This window comes from Neomonachus schauinslandi, chromosome 11, assembly GCF_002201575.2.
Source record: "Neomonachus schauinslandi chromosome 11, ASM220157v2, whole genome shotgun sequence".
NCBI lineage: Eukaryota > Metazoa > Chordata > Mammalia > Carnivora > Phocidae > Neomonachus > Neomonachus schauinslandi.
Genome location: NC_058413.1, coordinates 5308804 through 5329816, shown reverse-complemented (window position 1 = coordinate 5329816; position 21013 = coordinate 5308804). Strand labels below are relative to the sequence as shown.

The following is a 21013-nucleotide window of genomic DNA, read 5'->3' as shown; positions in this document are numbered from 1 at the left end:
CATATGTGGCACCCTCCGTCCTGGACAGCATCAAGGAGGGCTTCTCCTTCCAGCCCAAGCTGCGCTCCCCCAGGCGCCTCCACAGCAGCCCCCGGACCCCGGTCAGGTACCACAGGACAGAGGGGAGTGTGTAGCTGAGGCAGGGGTCCGGCCAGGGCTGCCTCTCAGTGCTAGTCTCTGTTTTCCCATCCACAGCTGGGGACCCCTTGTGGTGGGGGCTGCCTGGCTGGGCACTTGACCTCACAGCCTCTGTGCCTGGGGGTGGGGGTGGGGGGACATCAGCCCTCTGACCCCGGCGCCAGTCCGTGCTGACTCACCTTGGATTCCCCTGCAGCCCCCTGAAGTTCTCGCCCTTTGAGGGATTCCGGCCCGGCTCTGGCCCACTGGAGCCCTCGGAGCCCCCTCTACCTCCTCTCCTGCCGCTGCCGCCACCACCACCACCCTCGAGCACTGCCCCCCTCCCCATCCGACCCCCCTCAGGGACCAAGAAGTCTAAGAGGGGCCGTGGGCGCCCAGGGCGCTAGGAGGATGGGCGGCCCTGAGGGCAAGCGGGGCCCTGGGCCAGTTCCAGAGACCTGGAGGTGTGTCTAGGGGTGCAGGAGTGAGTGTGTGTGAGAGCGTGTCTCTGTTGGGGGTGGCTGTGGCCCTGAACCATGCCCGCGAAGGGCCACAGGCTCTGGCTGTCAGGGGAGTGGCCTCGCCGCCCAGCTGGCCCGCAGTTGAGCTGTGCCCTTGGAGAATTAAAATACTGAATCATGGCCCTGACCTGGCTCTTCCCTTGGACCTCTGGGGGCAGGATTGGGTTGGGGCTGTGCCAGGAGGAGCCCCTGCTCCGAGATGGGAAGGGTCGCTACAGGACCACAGAGCCACAGGGCTGGAGGGGTTTTATTTCAGATGACCCCAGTGCCCCAGGGGTGGGCAGCCTTCCTGGTGGGGACAGGGATGCACAGCTTGGGGGACAGAACCGGTGCGGGAGCGATCGTCTGAGACTCTTACATGGGGGGGGCGCAGGTGTGGGTGATGCTGGGTCCAGGGCAGCTCGGGACGCACAGGCGCAGTGACAGGAACGGGACGCCACTCTGGCTCTTACAGTGCGGTGACGTGGAGGCCCCGGCCCCCAGCGGCTTCGGCGCTGTCGTCCCAGGCCGCGCTGCCGGCAAAGGCGTGCAGGTCGCTCAGCAGGGCCTCGGCGCTGCCCCCCGAGCCCGCCGGCCCCTGGCAGCTGAGGCCCAGGCCCCCTTCGCTGTTACTGTCATGCGTGTCCTCAGCAGGCTCCGGGAGCTGCTGGGGGCCGGGCCCCTGTCCGCCGCACTGCTCCTCTTGCTGGGACTGTGTCTCCGCCGGGTCGCCCGCCACCTGGTAGTCCTCCTCCGCGTCCTGCTCGTCCTGCTGCCGCTCCAGGGCCCCGTCGCGCCACTCCGGCTCGGCCCGGGCCCGGAGCCAGCGGCCCGGGGGGCTGGCCCAGAGGAGGCGGCGGGTGTGGCCCCACAGCGCAGCGCCCAGGCGGGCCGGGTGATAGTAGCCCCCCGAGTCCCGGCTGAGGCGGCACCAGGCCAGCGCCAGGCCGGCGACCAGCAGCAGCAGCACCAGCAGCAGCACGGCCACGGCCACAGTGCTGGAGCTCCCGCTGTCCTTGGCGCCGCTGCCCGAGCCCAGGACCCCTGGCAGGCCCAGCAGTGTCCCGAGCCCTAGGGCACAGGGCAGGTCCTGCGGGGAGACGGGCAGGGGGCGGTCAGGCCAGGTGACCGGCTCCCCGGTTGCCTCTTGGGCAAAATGGGGACAATCAAGCGGGAAAGCCCACGTCCTACGGGGTCCGTAAGGCCCTGGTCCTTCGAAATGTGGCCCTGGAGCCTCTGACCCCGCCCCCGCCCCCCCTTGCCACCCCGGCTGCGCCCTGCATGAGCCTGCGCCTGCCACGGGCCTGCGTGCTGGCTGTTCCCTCTACACCCAGAATGCTCCATCCCTCGAGAGCCGCATGGCTGCCGGCTCACCTCGGCCCAAACCGTCCCAAGAGGCTCTCCAGGAGGCCCAGTCTGACCTGGAGTACTGCCCTGCCTCTCAGCTCTGTGGCCGGCCCGGCCGGGCTCTACTTTGCTCTCCCTCGTACTCCTCACGCAGCCTGCCTTATCTGCCCCACCGGAGCAAGCAGCAAGGAGACAGGGGTCTTCCTGGCTCAAGCACTCATTTCTGGCACACACAGTAGGTGCCCAGTAAACACTGGTCAGACGTGTCAAGACTGACGGGTTGGGGGTGGGGATGGGATGTGGAGGGAGAGAAGGAATCAGCGAGGCTGCTGTTGGGGTTGGCTCTTCCTAAGGCGTGGGAATGGAGGGGCCAACTCTGAGACAACTGTTTACCCTCCACTTGATCAGGTCTCAGGATGGAGGGGGCGTCCCTGACACCCCTCTTCCTCTCCCACCCACAGGACTGCCCCAGCTGCAGCATTTCCGTTCAACTCCTGTCCCCGGGGGCCTCAGGCTTGTAGGGCTCGGGGGCTGGGGGAGGCGGGTGTCGCTACCAGAGGAAGCCTGCGGTTGGAACAAGGCAGGTGGGAGGTGTTGGTGGGGGGAGGGGTGCCGAGATTCAAGCAAGCCTCCCCTTCACCCCGGGCTCTGTTTGCCTAGGCTCCAGGGACGCAGGTAGGTTCTGTGCCCAGGTCCCAGCTCACCAGCAGAACAGGTGAGAGGGTCTGTCAGAGGTTCCTGAAGGGGGGCCGGGCCTGGAGAGGGGTGCTGGGGGGTACACTCTGAGTCCCAGGGAGGCCCACCTCTGAGGCGAAGTAAGAGAAAGGCCCAGCTTCTGCCCCACGCTTGCCCTGGGTCTCCCTTCTCTGCCCTCGGCCAGCTGCTTCTGCTCCTGGGCTCCAATGCGGGGGTCCTCCCTTAGTGCCCAGGGCCCAGACATTCCAGCTGTGACCTCCTGTGGCCCCCACCGCAGGACCCAGCGGGCTCCCATGCTCACCATCAGTCCGCCGGCCTCGGTGCTTGGGCGCCCACCACCAGCTCTGGCTGTGTTGAGTGGAAGTGAGCTCTGGCGCGCTCAGCCGCAGCTAGGGGTTACTGGGTGCTTCCGCTTCCTGCCCACGTACCCCACCCGGCCCTCCCTGCCATAGGCCCCTGCTGGGGGCCGCGGGCCTCTCGGGACCACCCTAACCCTTACACTAGGGGGCCTCACAGACCTCTCGCCGGGTGAGGCCGGGGCTGTGGAGCCTGTGGCCAGGCCTCCAAAAGGAGGACCCAGGCACCAGCTCAAAGCAGGACGCAGTCCTGGGCATCCACAGCTCTGTGGCCTCAGTTTCTCTAGCTGGCAGAATTCAGGGAAGCAACGACTTGGCCGGGGGGGGGGGATGCTCATGGTCCCCAAGACCCTCCCCCCATCTGTGATCCCTGTGGGCCGGCCTCATCTGCCCCCAGCATTGCAGACTTCCTTTCCCAGCCCCACCTTTTGCAGAGGGCAAACCTGGCTTTTAGAAAGAGAATTTTATTTGGAATGAAAATATAGAGCTTGTCCCTCCCACTTCCTCCGGGAGGGAGCAGGGAGCTGGGGGGAGATGGTCCCTCAGAGTATAAGTTTGCCTTGATACAAAAATCCTCCACAGTAACAATGACAGCCAGGCGGGGGCTCCAGCCCGGGGCCCACAGGATGGGTTGGGGTGGACTGCCCCTGAACCTGCCCCAGAGGCCCTGGGCAGGGGGCAGGAGACAGCCAGCTAGTGGTGTGACTTGCCAGCAGAGGCTGGGTGGGGAGGGAGCTCGGAGGAGGAGGAAGTGAGGGGGAGTGGGATCCCCTGGGCCTGTGGTCCTAAGCGTCCCCATTCTCCATGCGGCCGAGCTGCTCCTCCAGGCGACCAATGCGCTCCCCTTGCTCCTTGACCAGCGCCCTCAGCGCCCGCAGCTCCTGCATCACCTCCTCCAGCTTCCCGGCCTCCTGCAGGGACGTGGGGGCGCGATTCAGGGGGCGCGCAGAGCTGCAGCCCTCCCCCAACCTACCAGGCCAGGGCCTGAGCCCGGGAAGGGTTCAGGCGCACGCACAGCAGACTGGGGTGCCGCCTGGGGGGAGCTGGGCGGGGCACGTACCGCGGCTCCCGTGAGGCTGCCGCTGGGGACGGTCGTGTGGATGGACACAGCAGAGATGGAGGCCCCGGGGCGGGCCGAGCTCGGGGCCACGGCAGGCCGGCTATCGGATAGTACGTTGCGCCTGCTGACCTTCAGGTCCCGCTGCTTGCTGGGCACGTAGGCCTCCCGCAGGGAGATGAGGATGGGGCTGGCATCCTGCCCGCTCACCCACTCCTCTGCCTCTAGGGCCGCCTCAGGTCCGGCTGTGTCAGGGTACAGATCGTCCTGGAAGAGGTCCGACTGGGCAGGGGGTGGGGGAAGTCCGGATCAGCCAGGGGCCCAGTGGCAGGGTCCTCTTCTCTTGTCTGGACCCTGGGTAGCCACCTCCTCATTGATTTCTCTTGGCCTCCAGGCCTGAACCCTGTCAACCCATCCTCCAACGGCCTGGCCCCAAATGGCCTCTCTAAAGCACAAATCTCTCGTTTCACTTCCTTTCGGGATATGGCCAACAACTCTTCTCAGAAGCCTTCCTAACACTCCTAAGCAGAGGTCAGCCACGTGGCTTCATGGGATTCTGGGAGCCCTGTCTGTGTCCCATGGACTGTGAACCCTGCCAGCCTCATTCACGGCTCTCCTCCCTGGGATGTGCCTGGCACGCCGAATGGTTCACTCGGTGAACGCTGGCTGGAGAAGAACGAAGCTCGTCCAAGGTTCTTGGCTGGGCATGTGAGGCCAGGCCACACGTGGACTGATCCCCTCTTCATGGGAGTTTCCACCACAGCCAGACTCCCGTCCCTCTCTCTGTTCTTACCTCCGTGCCCTTTGCCTGGCCTTGACCCACCGTTGGCGGGCCCCACCCTAGCCATGCTGTTGGGTCCTGCCTTGCCTGCCACAGGGAGCCCTTCACGGTGGCCTGACATCTGTCTCCTGGGGCTCTTCCAGAGCAGGGCCTCAGCTCACCCTGTCTCACCCCGTCTTACCCCCGCCTGGCACAGTCCAACGCATGGCGGCAGGCCAAACCCCTGCTGGTGTCTGTCCAGCCCATTGACCATATCCACACTCAACCACATCCCGTTCACAGGCCTTAGCCCGGTCACCCCCTCAGGGCCTGTCCGCTGAGGAAGGGAGTGGGTGGGCAGGGGACCAGGTGGCCTCACCTTTCTTGGCACAGTCATGACGATGGGCTCACACTTGCGCTCATGCAGTTTGTAGAACCTGGGAAAGGGGAGGGAGGGACCGTGGGTGGAACCTCCCCCTCACAGGCTCTCCTGGCTCCCTGCACTCTCCACTTCCAGGCCTCACCCCAGCCCCTCCACGGTCGGACCTTGACCCTGGCCCTGCTGTGGGCTGGTTCCCGCTCCTCAGCAGCCTCCGAAGGTCTGACCTCTCACCCTGCCCGGCCATAGCCGGGCCTCTGCCGCTGGGGCCAACTCATCCCTCTGCAGCCAGCCACCTGGGGGGCCCTTCTTACCGGGCGATCTCGCACTTGCTGACCTCCAAGCCCCTCTTAGGCATGCTGCCCATGCCCCTCTGGGGTTCCTTGCTGGTGAATGTGTTCAGGAAGTGGATATAGGGGGGCTCCTCTGTGATCTCAAAGTACCGGATGCTGGAATCACCCTGTGGAGTGGGAGGCGGCAGGGGTCAGCACTCAGGCACGCAGCCTTCTTCCCTGCCCCCATCCACCCTGCCTGGCCCCACCTTGCCGCAGACGTAGACCACGCTGGTGTCAGGGTCGTAGAAGGGCAGCAGCGCCCCATTGCTCGAGTCCAGTTCCTGCAGGGCCATGGGTTCCTCAAGGTTTTCCTGGCACATGGGGTGGTGGGCAGTGAGGCCAGGCCAGGACTTTCTTTCCCTCTCCTCACCGTCCCAGCCCATCAGGACTGGCCCCAGGCAGCCTCCCATGCTGGCGGGCACTGTCCCCACCAACGCCAGATGGGTTCTCTCCCCCCTCCTGGATCCCCTCCACTCCCAGGATCCCTCTTCCCTGGCCTAGTCCAGGCCTTTAGTCCCTACCACGTGGGAGTGGAGGGTGCCAGGCAGCACTACCCCCCGTCTCAGAGGGATCCACGGAGGCCACTATACAGAAGCCACAGGGCTGTGGGACAGAACACTTCAGGAGAAGGGCTGGGAGGCCTCCTGGGGGAGAGGGCCTCGGCACTGGGCCCCGAAGGACAGCCAGATTGGAACAGGCAAGCAAAGGAGGGAAGGGCCTTTCAGTTGGAAGAACAACGTGGGCTAAGGCCTGGAGGAAGCTGGAGGCAGCAGGGGAGGCTGGAGAGCGAGGGGCAAGGGTTCCAGGTCCCGAGAGCCTCAGCTGCCAGGCTGAGAACCTGCGGCCCACAGGCCTCTCTGGGGTGACTCCCACCCTCCCTGCCCAGGGTGGGGTCCAAGGCTCAATCAAGCCTGTCCCGTCAGCTGGCCATGGCCACTCACCGGGTCCCATAGCGCCAGCTGCCGCTCGCTCATGCGGCTGAAGCCCGTGGTGAACACCTTGCCATCTGCCAGGAAGATGGCCCGCATGGGACGGGCCCCTTCGTGAGCCTTCTCCCTCTCCTGTCCGGGAGACAGAGTGGTCAGTGCGGCACCCGACAGAGCCCCTCGGCCTGCCCACTACCATCCTAGGCCCCCCAGGCCACGTACCGCCACCAGGGTGCCCCGGCGGGGGTCGATGATGCGCACACTCTTGTCCTTGCAGGCAGAGCAGAAGAGGCTGCCGTTGCGGTTCCAGCTGACGTTGTAGATGAGGTCGGGGTGCAGGCTGTCCAGGCGGTACAACTCCTCCGCCGTGCCCACGTTCCAGATGAGCACCACGTTGTCACAGCCTGCCGGGCAGGGGGCCATCAGCCCACCCTCCGGGGGCCACACCTGGCCCCTTGACCTCTGTGGGCCTCGGCTTTACCACCTGTCAGATGGGCCTGGGAGAGGGTGTGGGTTCCGGGGCTGTGCACAGAGGAGGGCAGGGGGACTGGGGGCTGGGGGGGGCGGTGCGGACCTGCACTGAGCAGCACGTTGCGGGCGGTCGGGTGCCAAGTGACAATGCCCACCCTCTTGGTGTGTCCCTCCAGCACCGCCACCGGCTCTGTCAGCGGGGACGTGAGCCCGTTCTCCGGGATCTGCCACACCTGCGGGAGGGGTGGAGATGCCAGCTGAGGCCTGGAGCCACACCTGCGACCCGGGCGCGGCCGCAGCCCCAAGCCTCACCATGACTGTACAGTCCTCCGAGCCGCTGGCGATGACCTCGTCGTTGTGGGGACACCAATCAATGTCCAGGACGGGTCCCGTGTGTCCGCACACCGTCGGGTAGGCCTTGTCGATGCGGCCCGTCTGCGGGCATGAGAGGGGCGGTCAAGGGTGAGCGGGATGCGCCTGTTGCCTCTGACCCTGACTCGCTGGCAATAAAAAAACCTCCATCTGGGCTAACACCTCTTTTAGACAATAAATCTGGGTTATGACACCTGCCCAGCAGTGTGGGCGTGGGCAAGATACGGAAAGTGAGGTGAGCAGAGGCCTGGTAGGTGTGGCCGAGTCTCCAGTCCTTCCCCCAGCCCTGATGGGGCCCACCTTGCTTAAGGGGAGCACCAGGAAGGCACCCCCGCCGCTGGCCTCCACGATCACAGCCAGGAACTTGGGATTGACGGCACAAAAGGTGCTGTCCCAGGTGACACGGGACACTCGAATATCTTCATAGCACTGGTCATTCTTGACTGGCTGTCCAAACACGTGCCGGAATTTGCTCTGCCGAACCACTTTGCGGAAGGACATGTCTGTAGGGTGGAGAGACTTCGATCAGCCCTCACCCATCCCAACAACCCCCAACCCTCCCAGGGCTGCAGGAAGGGAGGCGGGGAGGCTGCAACCCGGTCATGGTAACCCTCTTGGCTTTCAGCTTCCCCAGTTACAGAACGGGGTCACAGGTGCAGCCCCTGGCTGCCACCCACCAAGGGGGCATCTGAGGTGGAGCAGGGGGAGTGCACTGACCCAAGGCCCACACTGCTGAGTCCCGAGGGGCTTTGCAGGACCCTACCCAGGCCCCTCCCTGGCTCTGGTATGTGTGGGGGAGGTGGGAGGTGCTGAAGCCTGGGCAAGCTTAGCTCCTCTGTGGGTCCCAGTCAGTTCCAAGCAGACTCCTTCCTGCCCAGGATTTGGAAGTTGGGTGATGGGGAAAGGTCTCCAGTGTGGAGCCGCGCCAGGCCCCAGTTCTGAGCCCCGGGGAATGTGCAGCGCCTGCAGGAATGTGCAGGGAGCTGCAGGGAGCCCCAGGCCGGTCCAGCGGGCCTGGCAGGACTGGGGGGCAGGGGTCTGGATGCCGCTCCCGGCCGCAGACCATCCCAGGGCGCCCTCGGAGCGGGGTCCAAGGTGAACCGTGGGGGGAGGGGGCGGAGAGGCTGGGCGGCCACAGGGAGTTGGGACTGAGGGTGGAGTGCCGCCGGGGGTAAAGGCTCCTCGGACTCGCGACCCCCCACCCCAGCCTCCCGCGGCTCCGCCCTGCAGCCCCGCCCGGTCCCCCGCCCGCGCCCCCAGCTCCGGCCAGCCGCGCTCACCGGGGACGCCGGGGGCTGCGGCACCGGCCTCGGGCGGCTCCGGATCCCGGCCTCTGGGAAGCAGGAAGCGGGAATCAGGAAGTGACAGAGGAGCCGAGGGCAGGGGGCGGGGGGGGCGGGGCGGGGGCTCGCGGGGGCGGGGCCGAGGTCACGCGCGGAGGGGCGGGGCGGGAGACTGCGAGCGGAGCCCCGGAGGCCCCGAGCGCCGGGGCTAGAGGAGCGCAGGGGCGGCGCCTGGGCGAGCCCCGCCCCTCCGGCGCCCGCGTCCCTCCGGGGGGAAGGGGCAGGGATAGGGGTGGGGGTCGGGTCGGAGGAGCTGTAGGTGCGGGGTGCAGCCCGCCCGCCGACCGCGGCCCCTTCCCGGTCCTGCTCCTCTGGCGGTGCCCTCGAGAGTACCAGGATTGGGTGGAGCCCGCGGTGCCAAGCCCCCATCCCAGTGCATACTTCCGGGTGCCCCAGTCCACCCCTGACTCCAAAATACAGTATCCAGGCTGACAGTCGATGTATTCACGTGTCTCTTTTTAAAGGTTAAAAAAGTACACGCTCGTGATGAACAATGTAAATACAACAGCGGTGTTTTAAGGGGCGCGTGGAAGGCCCAGCCAACTCACTGTTTCCGATGAACACCCCTGGGGCCTGCTGGGCCTCTTTATTAAAAATAGAAATGGGGACATGCCCCCTGCCAGATCCCAGCCTAGTGGTCTGTCCGCAGATGTCTCCCTCCTAGCTAGCTCCTGGGACAGGAGCCCAGACTGGCCTCCTCAGATCTACCCCATCCCTGTCCGTGTCCCACCCTGGGGGGACTTGGGTGTCCCTGTAGGTCTGACAGGCAGAATCTGTCCCTTCTGCCTGGGGCTGGTGTCCCTGGGGCACTGGCCACCTCCCTCATCTTCCTTGAGGTGATGGTCAGGGTCTCTTTCCCAGAAAAAGAGAGGTAGGGGGAAAGAGGAGAGAAGAGCAAAGCCAGGAGTCTTATCTGGGGCAGCAGGAGGCCCCACTGTGTGTCTCACGCTGGCTGGGGCTTATACCCTATTCACCCCGCTTCCCACTCCCTGATGAGGAAACAGCTCAGAGGGGAAGGGTGCCTGCCCCAGGTCATCCCACCAAGATTTAGCCCCTATCTGTTTGGCTCCAAAGTCCTTGTTTTTTCCTCCGTTCCACACACCCTGGGACAGGCCGGCCCTTCCAAAAAAGGAGAGGAATGAGGGTGCTTTCGAAGAGGGAATGCTGCCACTAAGCCTCTCTCCATTGTGCCCTCCAGGCAACAGCCAGGGCTTGTCTAAAGCCCAAACCAGACCCCGTACCCCAAACCCTCCCCTCGGCTCCTCATTGTCACGCTTGAAATAATCCCCATAGTCCTTGTGCCCTGTCCCCCCCATATGTTACCTTCCTCTGTCCTCTCCCTGCATGTGGCCCCGTGACACGGATCCTCCTGTCCCTGAAACAAACCACCTTCTTTCCCACCCCAGGGCCTGGGTACATCCCGTTCTTTCCATCTGGAAACTCTCCCCCCAGCTTGTGAAAAGGCCCCATCCCTCACTTTCTCCAGGTCTCAGACCAACCCCTCACTGGTCACTCTCTTGCCCTTACTTGTTCCTCCTGTATCCTTCTTAATCCGTATCTGATGTTCTATTATGTAATTAGTTGTGTATTTGCATTTTGTCTGCCCCACTTCACTAGAATGTTAGCAAACTGTGGGTGGCACTTTGTCCTGTTTCCCACTGTATCCCCAGCACTTAGAATGAGACTTAGCACACAGCGTGGGGTCAAGTCCCGTACCTGAATGAATGAATGAACAGCAGTCCCGAATGTAGAATTGAAAATGTTCATATTCACAACTCAGAATAAACATACCTCTCAGCTGGAGAAGGGGTGAGTCTCCTAGAAGGCAACAGGAGCCCCTGCCCTCTGCGGTGTTAGGGGTGAGGTAGATGGACTGTGGAATGTCAGGGATGAGCCCTCCCTTCAACCTCTCTGGCCTTGGGTGCGCATGCTTCCTCTAACACAAAACCCTCTTCTGGGGTCACCAGTAGAACTCCTCTTTATCCCACAAAACCCTTCATAGCACTGCTCTTTCTCCTGGATAACAATTCCCCGTTCTGGGTGAGATTTCCCCTCAGGGACCTTGGAGGTGGGGCTAGCCCACTCTCCCAAAGGCTGGGTTTGGAATGGGGACCAGAGTTGAAGGCAGGTGGTGGGCACTTGGGTTTTAGTGTCTGATCTGCCTGTCCTGTTGAAAAAGCTTTGGGACCCCTCTCTGGGAGAAGAGGGAGGAGCGCTGCAGAGTGCCCCAAGGGGGACACCAGTCCAGACCCTGCCTCCAGGGAGTGTGCACCCAAAGGGGTGGGACAGTGGGAAAGCATTTCTTGCAGAACGGGAGGCAGTATGGTGGAGGGGACAATGCCTAGTGGGCAGGATGCTGCCACGTGGGCTCTGGCCCCTGGGTGAGTGTTGGTCCCAGGCCTGGGTGAGGTTTGGGGATGCCCACTGGCATAATTAAATTAATGGTTAATAATTATTCAGCACTTACTCTGTGCCAGGCAAAGGATCCAAGTACTTCATAGATATGAACACTCCTAGGAAATGGGGACCATTGATATGATCCCCATTTTACAGATGAGGAAACGGAGTCCCAAAGAAGCCAAGAGCCTTGCTGAAGATCACACAGCTGGTGAGTGGTGGAGCTGGGATTCAAAAAACCCCCAAGGGGCACCCAAGGCCATGCCCCTCACCCCACTCATGTGTCCCCACAATGGAGGGTTGGCCGGAAGATTACCTAGCAAGTGCTCAATAAATGAATGAATTCAACAAATTTGTGCCCATTCAGAAATCTCTCTCCGGCAGCCTCAGCATCCACAGTCCCATCAGCAGGAAATGCTAGAATTCTGCCCCCCACCCCCGCATTGTCACCGTTCAGCGTGTTTCCATCCCCAGGGCCCCGTTCATGACAGCAGCAGCCTTTGCAAGGGGAACTCTACCACCCCATTCTACAGAGGAGAACACCGAAGTGAAGAGGGAGCTAGCAACCAGAGCCCAGGACCTGCACCCTGCACCTCTCCAGACCTGCACCCTGCACCTCTCCAGACCGCAGGCCCTGCCCGCTGCCTTTTTCAGACAGAAGCAGCCCTAGAAGGGCCGCACAGAAAGGTCTTTTCATCTACACCTGCTGGTCAGGGCAGCGCTCGGCTACTGGCAGTGGCAAAGGGCCAGGGGTGGGGGGTTGGGGGGCGTTAAAAGGGTGAAGGGCTCATGGTTTTGGAACATAGCGGGGTGACAGAAAGCTGGGTGTTGGGGGCAGCCAGAAGGAAGCGCTGGTGTGAAAGGGAAGGGGGCGGGGATGAGAACTTCAGCGCTTCTTACTTTTTCTTGCAGTGTCTGCAGCTTGAGAGGGAAGAGCGGGGCTCTGCCCTGAGATGCTATGTGACCTCTTGGGGGCCTGTACCCTTTCTGGAGCCACTGGTCCCCAGAGCTCTCTGTTTGGACATCATCCCCTCTCGGCCCCCGGGGGCTGCGTGCATAGAAGGGGCTCTGCTGGAGGCGGGACCAGGGCACTCTCTAGATGAAGCGGTGGGGGGGGGGGGGCGGGGGAGGTGGACAGTAGTTGAACCCTTGAGTGGAGGGAGCAGACGCTGAAGTCCTCTGGAGCCATCCAAGGCACAGAGTCAGCCCCGTGCTCTCTCAGGCCCCAAACTGGTCGTGGGCACAGCTGATCTGCCCCAAAGCTCACAGGCCCCCGCCCGGAGGCCAAGGCTAGGCGGTGCCTCCTCCCATCCGACTCCAGCCCCTGCAGGGACATCTCTGGATGGGAGCGAGGGAAGGACTTCTGTTTACTGAGGCCCTACTGTGTGCCAGGCTCTAGCCGAGTGCCTCACACGCTTTCTGACTGAACCCTCCCTATGGCGGATGCAACAGCAGCTCAGAGGGTGAAGCGGCTTTTCCGGAGTCACCAGCGCCTGAGTGGAATCCGGGCTCGGTAGCTCTGGCCTCCTCTCCCGCTCCCACTGCCTTGCTGATGGAGGCCCGCCGCCACCGCGGTCTCGAGACCTGCTGGGGGCAGGGGGCCAGGCCAGCCTGTGTGGGCTCCTAGGGCCCCAGGTTCCTGCTGGCTCTTGAATGCCTGCCTTCTCTGCAGGGACTTCCTCCGTTGGCATCCTCGTGCTGAGTTAGAGGGTGAGGGAGGAGAGGGCGGAGGGAAGGATCAAAGGGAGGTCAGCTCAAGCCCTGGGAAGTCACCCCTGCTGGCTTTCTCCTGCAGGACTGAGGCTAGGGGGAGACTGTCGGTGGGGTCCGGGCTGCCTAGGGGCAGAGCCCAGCAGGAGAGCTTCAGCTCTGACTGCTGGACCACTGGGTGTAGGGGGCAAGCGTGGAAAACCAGAGTGGGACCTGGGTAGGGACAAGACGCTCATGACAAACTGCTGGGGACTTTTTGGTGCTTCATTTTCACTTCCCCAAAGTCCTCCTGCCGGGCCCAGGGGACTGGGTGGGGTTTTCCATGATGACTTCCTCCGCGGCTCCCCTCCTCTCCGGCTGGCTGGTTAGTCTGTCTCCTTCAAGCTTTTCCACTGCCCTGATGGGCCTGGGCTTTCCTGGAACCTCACATGGGGCCTGTTCCAGGGGCCTCCTCTGGGGGGACACTGCTGGGGTTCTCTCCCTCAAAGACAGCAGGCACAGCTGCGTTCGCAGGGGCTTCTGGGGTGGGATCTGTGGATGGAGCAGAAGAGACTTCATCACAGGGACTGGGGGCTGAGCCGGCAGCGGGTCGGGGGGTCTGGGCCTTAGGGCTCACTTGTGGCTGGGCCTCATGGTTCACCTGTGGCTGAGCTGAGGAGTTCAGCTGAGGCTGGACCACAAAATCTGAATGTGGGGGGGCCACAGAATCCAACTGTGGCTCTGCTGTGGGGTCTGCCTGTGGCTGGGCCGTGGAGGTCACCTGGGGTTGGGCCCCTGCCATAGGCCCTGGCAAAGTCTGACCCCCAGAATCCACTTGGGTCTGTGGCTCGGCTGGTGTGAAGCTGGCGGGCCATTCTTCGCAGAGAGCTGCCGCGAAGGAGGAGATCACGGGGCGCAGCAGGGCCCGGAGGTCGGCACTGGCCAGGAGGCAGAGGAAGGGACTGAGGCAGCTGTTGAGCAGGACCAGGTAGTCGGAGTAGACCAGGGCTTCCCAGAGCAGGTAGCCCGGGTAGATGTCCCACAGGAAGGCCAGGTACAGCAGCTGTGCCAGGTGGTAGGGCAGCCGCAAGACCACGTAGGCTGACAAAATGGTCTTGGCCACACGAGCAAAGCCACGGCTGGCCGTGGGCCTCGGCTGGCGGCGGCAGCAGGTCTTGCAGGCGGCAGCCTGGGTGAGCACGTGGCAGACGAGCAGCAGGAGGAAAGGCAGGAATCCCCCCAGGATCTCGAGCATCCGCAGCGGCAGCTCCTCGCTGTCCCAGAAGTCCAGGCAGATGACCAGGTCATACCACCAGACGGCGGCCTCCGGGAAGACCAGCCAGGGCACACTGAAGAGCGTGGCCAGCACCCAGACCCCGGCGCAGACCCAGAGGGGCAGGCGGGCCGGCCGGTGCCCCGGGTACCAGTGTGGGCACAGTGCCAGCAGGCAGCGGTCCAGGCTGAGGGCCGCCAGCAGGAAGAGGCCAGAGGAGTAGGACACGCCCCACAGGAAGTAGTAGAAGCGGCAGGCGGCCGTCCCCAGCGGCCAGTGCCCTCCGCGCTGGATCTCCAGGATCTGGAAGGCCGCTGCCGCCAGGAACAAAAAATCCGAGAGGGCCAGGCTGAGCAGGAGCAGGGCAAGCCGCGTGCCCGCTCCCTGCCGAGCCTGCGAGCCAGCCAGCCACGCCATGAGCCCGTTGGCCGGCAGCCCCAGGAGCAGCAGGGCCACCAGGAAGACCGTGTCCCAGATGCCCTGGGGATAGTAGTCTTCATCGTCCAGCTCTGTGCGGGGCCCGAGGCCAGCGGCACCCAGGTCAGCTTCCATCGCAGTGTCCGTCTGAGGTCCCCAGTGTGCTGTCGGCCGCAGAGCGGGGGCCTGATGAACCAATGAAATCATGAGGGACTGAGTATGAGAGAGAGGGTGCTGTGTTCTCTCCAGGCACGTCACTGTCCCTCTCTGAGCCATCGTCATCACCTTTGGGGTAGTTAGCCTCTGCCAGAGCCTTTAAGTAGATGACGGCACCTAGTCTTCATACAATCTGTTTTACAGGTGAGGAGGGGAAGGTTCAGAGGATCGGTGACTTGCCCAAGGTCAGAGGTAGGACAGAAGCACCAGGCCTGAACCTCAGACCTAATCAGTTTGCCACATGGAATCCCAGCGTGCCCAAGTAGACTTGGCTTTCAAACATATTTTAAAAGCTGGTGAATGTTTTCTTCAAATCAAATATTACAGTGGAGCTCCCAGTGAACTAGAAAGGAGTGCTCAGATTAGAGGAGGGGGAGCACCCCTGGGGCTCCGGGGAGGACAGTTTGTGCAAACTGCTTGGTCACATTGCTGCAGGCCCCTTCCCATCTGGTATCCTGGGGTTCAAGGGTTTTAAGATTCCCAGAGGGGGAGGCTCAGGGCCCCATGGGCTCGTAGCAGTCCCAGGAGCCTGGGCCAGAGAAGGCCCGTCCCCCCAGCAAGTGCGGTTCATGAATTCAGGGGGAGGTCTGCAACTCAGGCCAGGACCTGTCCTGGAAGCAGCTTGAGCCTCTTCATCATCCTCGACTCCCACCTGTGGCCCTGTCCACATTCTCACAGCTCAGGCAGAAAGCGGTCCTCTGAGGCCACCAGACAGGGAAGGAGTCGGGGGCTCAGCGGCGTGATGAGGATAGGGTGGCTGGGACCCAGAGGCCTGATGCCGCTCCCTCTCCGCCCCCACCTTCCCTCACTGGCCGAGGGAGTTTCCCTCCGAGGGTGGAGAGAGAGCTGGTGGCAGCGCTGAGTCAGGGGAGGAAGTAGATGCCCCCCAAAGGCTGGCTCCTGCCTGTGGCCCTCGACTCCAGCCCCTCGGCTCTCCTCTCCCCTAGGGCTCTTCCTCAGGCAGACCCTGCTCTGCAAGCTCCAGCCTCTACTGGATCAGAGCCCTGGGCTCCCCTGAGCCCCAACGGGTGAGGCCTGGCTTACCTGTGCGGTGCGGGCTGCTGGCGGAAAGAGCAGGGCGTGCCTGCCTGCACAGTGGTCCCGCCATCCGCGGGGCCCCACACCGGCGGGGCCTGCTGCACGGTGCCCGGCGGCGCTAAGGCGGCGGGCCTGAAACCCAAGCTGAGAAGACATCAATCATTCATGGGGCTGCTCGCTGGGAAACCCTAACCCCGGCTTAGCAGAGCCGAGTGACCAGCCAGGCCACCCCATCCCTGACAGAGCCAGATGGCTAAAACTTTCTCACCCTGGTCCTGCTGCCTCCAGGCAGGCTCTGGGTCCCCACCCCCCCCCAGCCCGTGGTCCACCTCCTCTGATATCTCCCCCATGTCCCTCACTCTGGCATCAAGGCCTCTGCGATCTGGCCTCGCTTCCTCAATTTCACACACCCTCCACTCCGGCCACGATGTACCCCCCTGAGGGGCTGCAGTGGGCAACTCGTCCTATCCTTTCCCACCTCCCAGCTTTTGCCCACACTCTGCCTCCTGGCATGACTTCCCTTGTCCTCTCTTAGCTAAGTCCGCCCACGTCATGCAACTGGAGTTGGGGACTGGAGTCGAGAACAAAGAGTTCCCGACTCTTCAGCAATATGGTCCCCGTTTTATAGACAAGGCGACTAAGAGGTGAAATTGCTGGTCCTCCCAGCTCATGAGTGGCAGAGCCAGAGTCCGATGCTCCTTGTGACCCTGTGTCCTGGCACCGCTGTGGCTGAGGACAGTTCTCTTCACGCATCTGGCTCTGCCCCCAGGCAGAGGGCTGGGATTAGGGCCTGGGCTGCCTGCCTCACTTACCCTAATCCCCCTCAAGTCTCATCCCAGGCCATCAGCTCTCACCGTAGGGGTGCATAAGCAGCTTTATGGTTCCTGAGAACCAAGGGTGCTCCCTGGAACTGCATCTCTGAGCCCCGTTGTCCCTCCCCACATGGCCACAGACCAGGCGAGGGGGCAGCATGGCCCAGACCAGGCCCCCGGCCCTCAGAAGCCTCCTGTGGGGGTCGGGCCTTCCAGGAGTGGTGCTGAGGGCCTCCCCTTGACCAGGAAGAGGAGCAAGAAGGAGAGGGGGCTCCGAGGGTCACGGAAGGGTGCTGGCAGTTCTCAGGAACAGACCCCCATCCCGGGCCCCGAGGCCCCAGGGAGCAGCAAGAACCCCTCTGGGACTGGAGAAGGACAGGGGGAGACAGGTCCTGCAGCCTCTGAGCCAGCCTCCCGTCGCCAGTCTCACCGGCATCGCCCCACCCCCCAGCACGATGCTGCTCAGAAGACCTACGGGCCCCTACTCAATCGCATCTTCGGGAAGGTCAGGGGGGCCTGGGCAGGGGACGGGGGTGGGGGTGGAGCGGGGATCACACCTGTGCCCTTGGACTTAGCCCACCCTGTCCCTGGTACTCAGGCCTCCTGCCACCTCTGCTCCAGACCCAGGAGCCTGAGTTGTAGGGGCAGGGTTTCTGCGGTTTAGGGGAAGGGTTGGGGAGTGGGCAGAGCTAGACTTCAAACCCAGCATTCGGTGAGAGCTCTGGGCCCCGGGAGCGGGAAGGGGGGGTGGTCATCTCTTCTCTGGGGGCCTATGGGACTTCAGCTGCCTTCTCCTGCCCTGGTGGGACTGGCCCTGCCCAGGCTGCTGTGGCCCAGGGCTGGAGGAGGAAGGATGGGCACCAGGGACATGCTGGACTGTGCCTCTGCAGGACCGCGAGCTGGGCCCTGAGGAGCTGGATGGTGAGTGGCCCTTGCTGGTGGCAGTGGCAGGTGGGAGGTATCCCTGAGCCGGGCTGCCTGGGCCTGACGTCCCTCCCCTGCAGAGCTGCAGGCCGCCTTCCAGGAGTTTGACACTGACTGTGATGGATACATCGGCTACCGGGACCTGGGCGCCTGCATGCGGACTCTGGGCTACATGCCCACCGAGATGGAGCTCATCGAGGTCTCCCAGCACGTCAAGATGCGGAGTCAGTGGCTGATCCCCCACCACCCCAGGGCGGGGTGGGGCACGAGTCACCTGGCTTTGTGCCGAGGCTGGGCAGCCCTGGGCCCCTCTGAGTCTCATGGTTTGGGGGACGACGAGGGGGTGGCGGGAGGTGGCTCTGGGAGTCCGCGGGGGTGATGGTGGGAGTGTGCGACGGTTTCTAGGGCATTTTGACCGTCTGACATTAGCCTTGGCAGATGCAGGGGTCATGAAACGTACCAGTGATCCAAGAGACCCTTGGGGCTCAGCTGAGGACCCCCTCTGTCCTGTGATACATGTGGTAAAATGCTCCCTGCTGGTACGAGGCAGCTGGCTCTCTGTCTCTGTCTCTCTGACTCCCGAGGCCCCTGAAAAGAACCTCCTGAGGTTCAGTGAGGCCTAGTGTGACCAAACCCTGGCCTTTCCTTGTGGTTAAGTGTCGGATGGACAGGCACTTGTGATTATCATTAGCTAATTTGTCAAATATCAGATTCCCTTCATTCCAGGCCACCTGCCTTTGCTTCATCTATGGTTTCTTACAATTGATGTGAACATTAAGTGCTATGCTTCTTTTCTTTCCCCCAAACCTGCTATTTGGCTCTTGGTGCTTTTTACAATTAGAATCAAGGAACTACATGGGCATGCTCCTTAAAGGGTATTTATTGCTGCCAATGGGGTCCCAGCACATAAGAGCCATGAACTGCAACCCTAACAGCACGCAAGAGTGGGTCCTCTCATCCTCGCCCCAGGATGAGGAAGGAGGGTTCATGAGTCACCCAAGGCCATGCCCCTTTGGCAGCAGAGACAGAGTTTGAACCTGGGGCTGCCTGGTTCCAAACCTTGGTCTCCTTCCCCCACACTTCGGTGCTTCACTGAGAGCACCCAAGCACCTTGCCCCGTCATCCCCATGGAGAACGGGGCTCCCGCCTCCTCCCCCCTCCCCCCAAGGGCTTGGATGCAGAGCTGGGGAGAGGCTGGTGCTTGTGACACTTGTGACGTCCCTCCTCGGGCCCAGCCCTCTCCATTGTGATGCTCTGCCTGGGTCCACAGTGGGTGGCCGCGTGGACTTCGAGGAGTTTGTGGAATTGATGAGCCCAAAGCTGAGGGAGGAGACGGCGCACATGTTGGGGGTGCGGGAGCTGCGCATCGCCTTCCGAGAGGTGTGGAGAGTGGTCGAGTCGGGTGCTGGGTGGGTGGCTGGACAGCAGACTTGCTGGTCTCCCATCCAGGCCAGAGAGATGGGGGCCTCAACCTCTGGAGGCCCACAGCCCTGCAAATGGTGGGGCTAGGGCCAGGGAGGGGTTGGAGGGGGTCCAGCTCACTCTCAGCTGTGGGATCCACCCAAGGAGACTTCCTGGAGCAGGGGGAGCCTGTGTCTCAGCCTGGGAGGAGGTGGAGGGTTTGGATGGGCGGAGGTGGGAGCATCTAGGCACAGGATGTGGCAAGATGAAGACATGTCCAGGCAGAGCCAGCTTTGGGTGGGAGGGGCTGAGCCCTGCTGGACCCTAGTTCGACAGGGACAGAGATGGACGGATCACAGTGGCAGAGCTGCGACAGGCAGCCCCGGCTCTGCTGGGGGAGCCACTGGTGGGTCCTGAGCTGGACGAGATGCTCCGAGACGTGGACCTCAATGGGGATGGCACCGTAGACTTTGATGGTGAGTCTCCTTCCCAGACAACCCCACCCCTCCAGCGCCCAGGGGGAGCCCAGCATTTCCTGCGATTCCTGACCAGGACTGGCCCAAGCCCAGCCCCTTCTTTCCTCCAGAGTTTGTGATGATGCTTCTCACCCACTGAGGCTCCAGAAGGGAGAATGTGTTGCCCCTCTGGCCCCAGGACAGCAGGGGTCATGCTGTACACCCTCCCCACGAAGCCCCAGAATGGAAGAGACCCAGCAGCTCCCAGGCTTCTTCGGAGCCTTGACAACATCTGGCTGGAGAGTTGCCTTGTGATGTCACCCCCCCACCTACATCCTCACCTTCCTCCCACCTGAGCTGCCTGGAGGAAACCTGCATCCAGTGGCCTATCATTCTCCAGTATGAGCAAGATTTCGATCTCTCCAGACCCTTGGGAGGTAGCAAGCTCCCTGGCGCTATAGCATTCAAAGACAGGGGGACGGAGTTGGGGGGATTCTGGTAACATGGCGAATGGGGAGGGTGGCTGGGTGCCTCCCACCACTTGTGTAAAAATGTTAAAAAGAAAAAAAAAGCTTAACTTGAAAGAAAGCCAGGGATAACCCCCGGTACTAAAGACAAAGCAAGAACTCAGAGCTGGGTGGGGGTAGAGAGGGGACACCATGGGGGCCTCAGCCATGGAGAGGTTCGGGAGCCTGGGCTCTGACACTTATGAGTGACAGAAGACCTGTAAGAGGCTGAGGAACAGAACATGAGCCCGAGTACCTTCCAGGGTCTCAAAGGGCTACCCTGGTCTTGAAAAGGGGATCAAAATATATTTCCACCTACTGGCCTGAGGAAATGGCAAGGGTACGGGTGTCCAGGGCCTTGAGTGGAAAAAGCTGCCCTAAGGAACCTGAAACTCAGGCTTGCACATTAGGCAGGAAGGCTGAAGAAATAGGGAGAAACTACTGGAAGGGCAGTCTTCAACCCAGGACACAATGGACTTAAACAAACAACAACCCTGTCACTTCTGAAGATGAACTCATGACAAAAAATTACAAATCACGTAAGAAAACAAGTCACCATGGGGGGGACTAGGCAGATGCAACAAACAGGAGAATCAGCACCCCAAAATATAATAGGACAATCTGAAAGGGACCATAAAGTAAATGCAAACAAAAATGAGATAAAAGAAGGGAGAGAGGCCAATATGCAGTAGCAGGATAGTCTGAAACAGAACAGGAAGATTAAAAAGAAAGACCCAATAGAACTTCTAAAAATAAAGGATATAGCCATTGGAATGAAAAAAAAAAAAAATCAAGGGATAAGTTAAACAGCAGATTAGACACAATTCAAGAGAAGATTAATGAACTGGAAGCTACATCTGAGAAATCACCCATAAGGTAGCACCGAGGGATAAACTAATGGAAAATATTACAGAGTGGTTAAAAGTCATTAGGAGTCTCCAAAGGAGAAATTACACAGAGTGGGCAGGAGGCAATACTCAAAGACATGATAGCTGAAACTTTTCCATAAAGGCTTCCACAAAGACAAGCACCCAGATCAAAGGTACCCACTAGAGCCTGAGAAGGAGAAATAAAAACAAATGTATATCTAGATGCATTCCGGTGGAACTGTAGAACACAAAAGGAAAACCCTATAAACAATCAACTTGAGACGAAAGTCAGATGACTTATCCAGGAACAGCAATTAGGCTCTGCGAAGACTTTTCGTTGGCTACAGTAAATGCCAG

At 61.8% G+C, this 21013-nt stretch overlaps 5 protein-coding genes across 7 annotated transcripts in view; 2 read left to right on the top strand and 3 right to left on the bottom strand.

Moving 5' to 3' along the window:
* Nucleotides 1-756, top strand: part of RPS6KB2 (ribosomal protein S6 kinase B2) — a 5753-nt gene extending 4997 nt beyond the window's left edge. For 2 of the 3 annotated variants that reach the window (XM_021685117.2, XM_021685116.2), the window contains exon 14: nucleotides 335-505. In XM_021685117.2, coding sequence (XP_021540792.1) covers nucleotides 335-358 — 24 coding nt within the window. In that variant the 3' untranslated portion in view covers nucleotides 359-505. Of the gene's footprint in view, nucleotides 107-334 lie in introns of all 3 variants that reach the window. The other variant, XM_044919224.1, reaches the window with a different exon arrangement.
* A 130-nt stretch (nucleotides 757-886) lies between these two features.
* Nucleotides 887-3052, bottom strand: LOC110576040 (protein tyrosine phosphatase receptor type C associated protein). Its single transcript, XM_021685119.2, has 2 exons — nucleotides 2962-3052; nucleotides 887-1707 (listed from the first exon to the last, which is right to left on the bottom strand). Exons 1-2 carry the CDS (start codon nucleotides 2962-2964, stop codon nucleotides 1087-1089), a joined length of 624 nt encoding a protein of 207 aa, XP_021540794.1. The 5' UTR covers nucleotides 2965-3052; the 3' UTR covers nucleotides 887-1086.
* A 408-nt stretch (nucleotides 3053-3460) lies between these two features.
* On the bottom strand, nucleotides 3461-8669 carry CORO1B (coronin 1B). Its single transcript, XM_021685121.1, has 11 exons — nucleotides 8597-8669; nucleotides 7617-7819; nucleotides 7257-7379; nucleotides 7048-7177; nucleotides 6696-6877; nucleotides 6489-6608; nucleotides 5754-5858; nucleotides 5527-5672; nucleotides 5213-5270; nucleotides 4077-4355; nucleotides 3461-3927 (listed from the first exon to the last, which is right to left on the bottom strand). Exons 2-11 carry the CDS (start codon nucleotides 7815-7817, stop codon nucleotides 3802-3804), a joined length of 1470 nt encoding a protein of 489 aa, XP_021540796.1. The 5' UTR covers nucleotides 7818-7819; nucleotides 8597-8669; the 3' UTR covers nucleotides 3461-3801.
* A 4521-nt stretch (nucleotides 8670-13190) lies between these two features.
* Nucleotides 13191-14642, bottom strand: GPR152 (G protein-coupled receptor 152). Its single transcript, XM_021685271.1, has one exon. It carries the CDS (start codon nucleotides 14640-14642, stop codon nucleotides 13191-13193), a length of 1452 nt encoding a protein of 483 aa, XP_021540946.1.
* A 1913-nt stretch (nucleotides 14643-16555) lies between these two features.
* On the top strand, nucleotides 16556-19662 carry LOC110576042 (calcium-binding protein 4). Its single transcript, XM_021685122.1, has 6 exons — nucleotides 16556-17006; nucleotides 17392-17422; nucleotides 17506-17649; nucleotides 18696-18805; nucleotides 19155-19302; nucleotides 19413-19662. The coding sequence occupies exons 1-6, from the start codon at nucleotides 16632-16634 to the stop codon at nucleotides 19439-19441; spliced, it is 837 nt and encodes a 278-aa protein (XP_021540797.1). The 5' UTR covers nucleotides 16556-16631; the 3' UTR covers nucleotides 19442-19662.
* Nucleotides 19663-21013: the final 1351 nt, after the last annotated feature.